General features: G+C 49.9%; 1 protein-coding gene across 1 annotated transcript in view; it reads right to left on the bottom strand.

Moving 5' to 3' along the window:
- Positions 1-6,240: 6,240 nt before the first annotated feature.
- Positions 6,241-8,427, bottom strand: part of LOC121304499 (tartrate-resistant acid phosphatase type 5-like) — a 2,790-nt gene continuing 603 nt past the window's right edge. The window contains exons 2-4 of the mRNA XM_041235664.1: positions 8,264-8,279; positions 7,716-8,156; positions 6,241-7,133 (exon numbers count right to left, since the gene is read on the bottom strand). Of these exons, the coding sequence (XP_041091598.1) occupies positions 6,894-7,133; positions 7,716-8,156; positions 8,264-8,279 (697 nt within the window). The 3' untranslated portion in view covers positions 6,241-6,893. The remainder of the gene's footprint in view (positions 7,134-7,715; positions 8,157-8,263; positions 8,280-8,427) is intronic.

Here is an 8,427-nt window from a genome sequence, read left to right as displayed (position 1 = left end):
GGGCGCGTACTGGCGAGGCGGCCATGTTGAGTGAGGTATTGGCGTTGCTAGGGTTAGCTATGGGAAGCGTACTGGCGAGGCGGCCATGTTGAGTGAGGTATTGGCGTTGCTATGGTTAGCTATGGGAAGCGTACTGGCGAGGCGGCCATGTTGAGTGAGGTATTGGCGTTGCTATGGTTAGCTATGGGAAGCGTACTGGCGAGGCGGTCATGTTGAGTGAGGTATTGGCGTTGCTATGGTTAGCTATGGGAAGCGTACTGGCGAGGCGGCCATGTTGAGTGAGGTATTGGCGTTGCTATGGTTAGCTATGGGAAGCGTACTGGCGAGGCGGCCATGTTGAGTGAGGTATTGGCGTTGCTAGGGTTAGCTATGGGAAGCGTACTGGCGAGGCGGCCATGTTGAGTGAGGTATTGGCGTTGCTATGGTTAGCTATGGGAAGCGTACTGGCGAGGCGGCCATGTTGAGTGAGGTATTGGCGTTGCTATGGTTAGCTATGGGAAGCGTACTGGCGAGGCGGCCATGTTGAGTGAGGTATTGGCGTTGCTATGGTTAGCTATGGGAAGCGTACTGGCGAGGCGGCCATGTTGAGTGAGGTATTGGCGTTGCTATGGTTAGCTATGGGAAGCGTACTGGCGAGGCGGCCATGTTGAGTGAGGTATTGGCGTTGCTATGGTTAGCTATGGGAAGCGTACTGGCGAGGCGGCCATGTTGAGTGAGGTATTGGCGTTGCTATGGTTAGCTATGGGAAGCGTACTGGCGAGGCGGCCATGTTGAGTGAGGTATTGGCGTTGCTATGGTTAGCTATGGGAAGCGTACTGGCGAGGCGGCCATGTTGAGTGAGGTATTGGCGTTGCTATGGTTAGCTATGGGAAGCGTACTGGCGAGGCGGCCATGTTGAGTGAGGTATTGGCGTTGCTATGGTTAGCTATGGGAAGCGTACTGGCGAGGCGGCCATGTTGAGTGAGGTATTGGCGTTGCTATGGTTAGCTATGGGAAGCGTACTGGCGAGGCGGCCATGTTGAGTGAGGTATTGGCGTTGCTATGGTTAGCTATGGGAAGCGTACTGGCGAGGCGGCCATGTTGAGTGAGGTATTGGCGTTGCTAGGGTTAGATATGGGAGCGCGTACTGGCGAGGCGGCCATGTTGAGTGAGGTATTGGCGTTGCTATGGTTAGCTATGGGAAGCGTACTGGCGAGGCGGCCATGTTGAGTGAGGTATTGGCGTTGCTATGGTTAGCTATGGGAAGCGTACTGGCGAGGCGGCCATGTTGAGTGAGGTATTGGCGTTGCTATGGTTAGCTATGGGAAGCGTACTGGCGAGGCGGCCATGTTGAGTGAGGTATTGGCGTTGCTATGGTTAGCTATGGGAAGCGTACTGGCGAGGCGGCCATGTTGAGTGAGGTATTGGCGTTGCTATGGTTAGCTATGGGAAGCGTACTGGCGAGGCGGCCATGTTGAGTGAGGTATTGGCGTTGCTATGGTTAGCTATGGGAAGCGTACTGGCGAGGCGGCCATGTTGAGTGAGGTATTGGCGTTGCTATGGTTAGCTATGGGAAGCGTACTGGCGAGGCGGCCATGTTGAGTGAGGTATTGGCGTTGCTATGGTTAGCTATGGGAAGCGTACTGGCGAGGCGGCCATGTTGAGTGAGGTATTGGCGTTGCTATGGTTAGCTATGGGAAGCGTACTGGCGAGGCGGCCATGTTGAGTGAGGTATTGGCGTTGCTATGGTTAGCTATGGGAAGCGTACTGGCGAGGCGGCCATGTTGAGTGAGGTATTGGCGTTGCTATGGTTAGCTATGGGAAGCGTACTGGCGAGGCGGCCATGTTGAGTGAGGTATTGGCGTTGCTATGGTTAGCTATGGGAAGCGTACTGGCGAGGCGGCCATGTTGAGTGAGGTATTGGCGTTGCTATGGTTAGCTATGGGAAGCGTACTGGCGAGGCGGCCATGTTGAGTGAGGTATTGGCGTTGCTATGGTTAGCTATGGGAAGCGTACTGGCGAGGCGGCCATGTTGAGTGAGGTATTGGCGTTGCTATGGTTAGCTATGGGAAGCGTACTGGCGAGGCGGCCATGTTGAGTGAGGTATTGGCGTTGCTATGGTTAGCTATGGGAAGCGTACTGGCGAGGCGGCCATGTTGAGTGAGGTATTGGCGTTGCTATGGTTAGCTATGGGAAGCGTACTGGCGAGGCGGCCATGTTGAGTGAGGTATTGGCGTTGCTATGGTTAGCTATGGGAAGCGTACTGGCGAGGCGGCCATGTTGAGTGAGGTATTGGCGTTGCTATGGTTAGCTATGGGAAGCGTACTGGCGAGGCGGCCATGTTGAGTGAGGTATTGGCGTTGCTATGGTTAGCTATGGGAAGCGTACTGGCGAGGCGGCCATGTTGAGTGAGGTATTGGCGTTGCTATGGTTAGCTATGGGAAGCGTACTGGCGAGGCGGCCATGTTGAGTGAGGTATTGGCGTTGCTATGGTTAGCTATGGGAAGCGTACTGGCGAGGCGGCCATGTTGAGTGAGGTATTGGCGTTGCTATGGTTAGCTATGGGAAGCGTACTGGCGAGGCGGCCATGTTGAGTGAGGTATTGGCGTTGCTATGGTTAGCTATGGGAAGCGTACTGGCGAGGCGGCCATGTTGAGTGAGGTATTGGCGTTGCTATGGTTAGCTATGGGAAGCGTACTGGCGAGGCGGCCATGTTGAGTGAGGTATTGGCGTTGCTATGGTTAGCTATGGGAAGCGTACTGGCGAGGCGGCCATGTTGAGTGAGGTATTGGCGTTGCTATGGTTAGCTATGGGAAGCGTACTGGCGAGGCGGCCATGTTGAGTGAGGTATTGGCGTTGCTATGGTTAGCTATGGGAAGCGTACTGGCGAGGCGGCCATGTTGAGTGAGGTATTGGCGTTGCTATGGTTAGCTATGGGAAGCGTACTGGCGAGGCGGCCATGTTGAGTGAGGTATTGGCGTTGCTATGGTTAGCTATGGGAAGCGTACTGGCGAGGCGGCCATGTTGAGTGAGGTATTGGCGTTGCTATGGTTAGCTATGGGAAGCGTACTGGCGAGGCGGCCATGTTGAGTGAGGTATTGGCGTTGCTATGGTTAGCTATGGGAAGCGTACTGGCGAGGCGGCCATGTTGAGTGAGGTATTGGCGTTGCTATGGTTAGCTATGGGAAGCGTACTGGCGAGGCGGCCATGTTGAGTGAGGTATTGGCGTTGCTATGGTTAGCTATGGGAAGCGTACTGGCGAGGCGGCCATGTTGAGTGAGGTATTGGCGTTGCTATGGTTAGCTATGGGAAGCGTACTGGCGAGGCGGCCATGTTGAGTGAGGTATTGGCGTTGCTATGGTTAGCTATGGGAAGCGTACTGGCGAGGCGGCCATGTTGAGTGAGGTATTGGCGTTGCTATGGTTAGCTATGGGAAGCGTACTGGCGAGGCGGCCATGTTGAGTGAGGTATTGGCGTTGCTATGGTTAGCTATGGGAAGCGTACTGGCGAGGCGGCCATGTTGAGTGAGGTATTGGCGTTGCTATGGTTAACTATAAGAAAGTTTCGCCACGTAGTCTAGCTATGGGAAGCGTACTGGCGAGGCGGCCATGGCGAGGCGGCCATGTTGAGTGAGGTATTGGCGTTGCTATGGTTAGCTATGGGAAGCGTACTGGCGAGGCGGCCATGTTGAGTGAGGTATTGGCGTTGCTATGGTTAGCTATGGGAAGCGTACTGGCGAGGCGGCCATGTTGAGTGAGGTATTGGCGTTGCTATGGTTAGCTATGGGAAGCGTACTGGCGAGGCGGCCATGTTGAGTGAGGTATTGGCGTTGCTATGGTTAGCTATGGGAAGCGTACTGGCGAGGCGGCCATGTTGAGTGAGGTATTGGCGTTGCTATGGTTAGCTATGGGAAGCGTACTGGCGAGGCGGCCATGTTGAGTGAGGTATTGGCGTTGCTATGGTTAGCTATGGGAAGCGTACTGGCGAGGCGGCCATGTTGAGTGAGGTATTGGCGTTGCTATGGTTAGCTATGGGAAGCGTACTGGCGAGGCGGCCATGTTGAGTGAGGTATTGGCGTTGCTATGGTTAGCTATGGGAAGCGTACTGGCGAGGCGGCCATGTTGAGTGAGGTATTGGCGTTGCTATGGTTAGCTATGGGAAGCGTACTGGCGAGGCGGTCATGTTGAGTGAGGTATTGGCGTTGCTATGGTTAGCTATGGGAAGCGTACTGGCGAAGGCGGCCATGTTGAGTTATTGGCGTATTTAGCGTTGGCTATGGGTTAGCTATGGGAAGCGTACTGGCGAGGCGGCCATGTTGAGTGAGGTATTGGCGTTGCTATGGTTAGCTATGGGCGCGTACTGGCGAGGCGGCCATGTTGAGTGAGGTATTGGCGTTGCTATGGTTAGCTATGGGAAGCGTACTGGCGAGGCGGTATACCAGTAAGGCAAGTCGATGCCTTGTTACCAGACGCTTGTCATGTCAGAATATGATATTCATTTCTCGGTTTATAGGATGCCGCAATGTATTTCTTTCTTAGTTGTAAAGCAGTTACTAGCTTCCTATTTCCACTGCAGTAATTAATATTAACTCAATATTGCTTGAATTGTGATGTGTTCAACTCAAGGGTTCACCAATATGAATTCAACTGGACGTATTATTACTTTATATGCATTCCATTTAATAATAATAATAATAATAATAATAATAATAATAATAATAACTCAGCGTGCTTCGTGAAGTCGAGTGGAACCTGCTGAAGATCGTTACCTGGACTGAATTACACGCAGCTTTGAGGTTTTTCCGTCTACTTATCGAACAACTGACGCAGATCGGAAAACTTCCTACGAAATACTGTAGTTTTTGTTTGATGACAAGATGTTAAGTAAAAAGATCTAAAAAAATCGCATTCCAAAAACTCGCAGTGATGCTAAACTTTTGTCCACAGCTGTAGTTTTGAAAGAGTCTTAAATCCGTGTCCCCGGTTGAGACCTTTGGAAATGTTATGTCCAATAGAGGCAGCAGTCTGTGTCATCTTGCAGGGCGTGTCTCTTCAGCTGGGACGGTGGGACGGAGGTCACCCCTGAGCCGAACTGAAGAGAAGCGTTTTATTAACAGGGACAGGGATCGCTCTTCCAGCCCTGCGAGAACAATGCATTCCCAATGGCAGGGTACAGATTAATGAAAGTGCTATGAAACAAGAGCTCGACCTCATTACAGCAGGGAAGCAAAATGTGTTAATAAATGAGATTTAAATACCCGAGTCACGGTATGGGGACGCTGACAAAATGCTTTTTGGTTTCTTTTTGATCACTGGATCATTCATCCTTGCCCATGACCCCCTTGAATGAAACTCTTAATCACCTGATCAGTGAGACAGGTGACTGGACGCTGGATAGGGAGTGATTTCAGCTGTTGAAATACAAGCTTGAATAAAAGCAATAAGAAAATCACAGGAAAATAAAATATATGCCACGTCTGTCGTCGGCATGCTGGAGGCTGGACTGGCTGTCTTGGGCCCTCACAGCCAGCCACTTCAAACCAGGCGAGACGGTATAACCAGACACACTCTGTCCATGACAGGACACCAACCTGGAGATCAAGAGTCACAACACCTGCCCGGGATGGACAGATCATTCTGCAGCATCTCTGTGATGTGGTTTGTTAATCAGCACAATAAAAAGTCACTGCGCCTGTCTAAAACAGTGCTTGTCATTTTTCAATCACATCTAGTGAGTTTTATCCAAATATTAAATGATATGTTTCTTTTGATGCTCAGTATATATTCAGCCCTTTTAAAAAACACGAAACATGCAAAGAATTATTAAATAGTTATATATACTTTTAATCCAACTTTTTTAAAAACATCAAACATGCAAAATAGAATTACAGCAAGTAGTTTTATCAGATTAAATGTTATAATTATCTTAAAAGGCAGATTTTCCCTGTCGGTTTCTCACAGCGCCCCCTACTGCAAAGGGAGGACTGGAGGACCTGCAGGATTTGCATGGAACAGAAAACTGTTTTGTATCTTTTAAAATAAACCTTTTCTCCTAAATTAGCAGTGTGCTAGGAGAGATTTAACATACAGCACTACTAACATATATATATATATATATATATATATATATATATATATATATATATATACTATATATATATATATATATATATATATATATATATATATATATATATATATATATATATATATATATATATATATATATATATATATATATATATATATATATATATATATATATATATATAGATATATATATTTCATCTCTTTATACTGTGTAAAACAGGGCATTGATTTTACAACTCAATTCACTCAAAGCTTGTGGTAATTTCCTTCTAGTTTCTCTGAAATATGAAATCCTGTGCAATACAAAAGGAAGCAAAAAAACATAACTTGCAACACTGATTTCTGTATGGTTCAATTTTCACCACAGACGCCAACTACCTGACCTTCGCAACCCCATTGGCTACTGCAGAGTCACGTGACCACAAACCAGCCAATAATCACTCTAGCAGTCAGTAGTCAAAACAGACAGCGACTGCAGTTTTTAACTTTTAGTGGAAGCGTTCCTCCTTGGCTAGAACTGCCTCCCCCCCCCCCCCCCATCGACCCCTCGGGGCAACACACTTACCCTCCAGACAAAACATTACTTGAATTCACAAGGTTTCCTTTTAGCATTTCTGATATTTGTCCTGCAAATAACAGAATCAGGGTTTGCGCAAGGATGATTTTTTTTAGCCCAGTTTAGGAGACATCTACTTGGGAAAACGGACCCAGTACAGGTACAACAGAACTCTGAACGAACGGAAACAGAATCAACATTCATTTTAAAGGCGTTGTATAAAATTTCAGAGGGACGGTGTCATTCTGGACAGTGCGCTCCTCCTTTCTCTAGGGGGCAGTGCGGCGAGGCAGCGTGGTGCGGTACAGGGATTTCCCCATGGCTGTGATGAAGGTCACGGCCATTTCCTGTCGTGTGACCTCCACGTGGGCGAAGCCCCCCAGCGAGGAGTGCTCGGCGTAGAAGAACCGGAGGGAATCTTCCGGAACGTCACCCTTGTGCTTCAGGGAGTGTTCCAAGAAGTTCCCCGCTCCGCTGACCACGTAGCCGACCCCAGACTCCTGAATATACTGCAGGAAGGAGAAGGCAGACTTCAGCCACTGCGGGATTCAAAAAGGCATCTCTGGATTTCAAAATCCATTCTCCAGCCTGAAGTTTCACTACAGCGCTGGGGCAAACATTCATATATCAAATGAAAACATTGCTATCAATCTGGAATGCATTAGATTGTACCAACAGATTTTATAAATGACTATCAAAACCTTATCATGCAGAGGAAACTACACATTTGAACTACACTGTACACTGAACCATAAGACAACACCCACAGATTTACGCACAATTACTTAACCCCTGTTTGCTTCCCCAATTTCGTTCCCTCGCCACAGCTTAGGAGAACAGCAGGAGTCCTCCGATCCCACACCCAGGAGCTACAGCGGCAAACTCCCGGCTTCTGGAGAACAAAGGCCAGCCCTGCAGGGGGTCTGCCTGCTCTGAGCTCCCTGGGCGTCTGGCCGGTAGGGTTCTCTGTAGCTGCTCTGAGCTCCCTGGGCGTCTGGCCGGTAGGGTTCTCTGTAGCTGCTCTGAGCTCCCTGGGCGTCTGGCCGGTAGGGTTCTCTGTAGTTCGCGGGGGTTTTGCCTCCCTAACTCACCTGCAGGTTGTGATCGTGGCCGCACAGGTAGGCTGTGACCTTGTGTTTCAAGAGCAGGGGCCTCAGCTTGTCCAGCAGGCAGTGCGTGGGGCCGTGCTCGGCCACCGACCACACAGGGTAGTGACCGGCCACCAACAGGAAGTCAGCACGGGAGCGCTCGAGCTGCTCCGACAGCCACTCAAGCTGGAGCCCCGCGCCGGCCGCATTCAGGGGGCCCCGGGGCCTCTCGTCGGAGAAGTCGTCCGAGTTCCCGCACAGCAGGACGGTGTCCAGCATCAGGATGGTCAGGGTGGCGTTGGAGCCCGGCACACGGAAGTGAAGGTCGTAGTAATAGCTGGGGAAGTTCCTGCAGAAACGACGGCACACGGCGATCAGGACTAGCTGGCCTGTATCACTACTCAAAGAGCTTGGAGTGACTAGGGCTGCGCTGGTCAGCCGATTCTATTACTGAACAGCACACTTGATCAATACAGACGGGACGATCAATGTGTTATTTTGCAAGCCTCAATGAAATAGTCATTGCTCAATTGATCACCCTGGGGCCCTACCTTGGGGCTCTTGTTGCTACCCAGGGACACACACAAAACATCAGAACTATCTACTGTGCTCGTCCTTTTAGGTTTTGTTTCTAGTGCCCTTTTTTAAAAAGCTACAGTAAGATTTGGAGAGTGTGTGTGTGCCTCAGGTATAACCACCCATCTCTCGGACAGCT

The sequence above is a fragment of the Polyodon spathula genome, chromosome 38 (genome assembly GCF_017654505.1).
Source record: "Polyodon spathula isolate WHYD16114869_AA chromosome 38, ASM1765450v1, whole genome shotgun sequence".
NCBI classification, from domain to species: domain Eukaryota; kingdom Metazoa; phylum Chordata; class Actinopteri; order Acipenseriformes; family Polyodontidae; genus Polyodon; species Polyodon spathula.
Note: the sequence above shows the minus strand (reverse complement) of the source record. Positions and strands in the feature narration are given on the sequence as shown.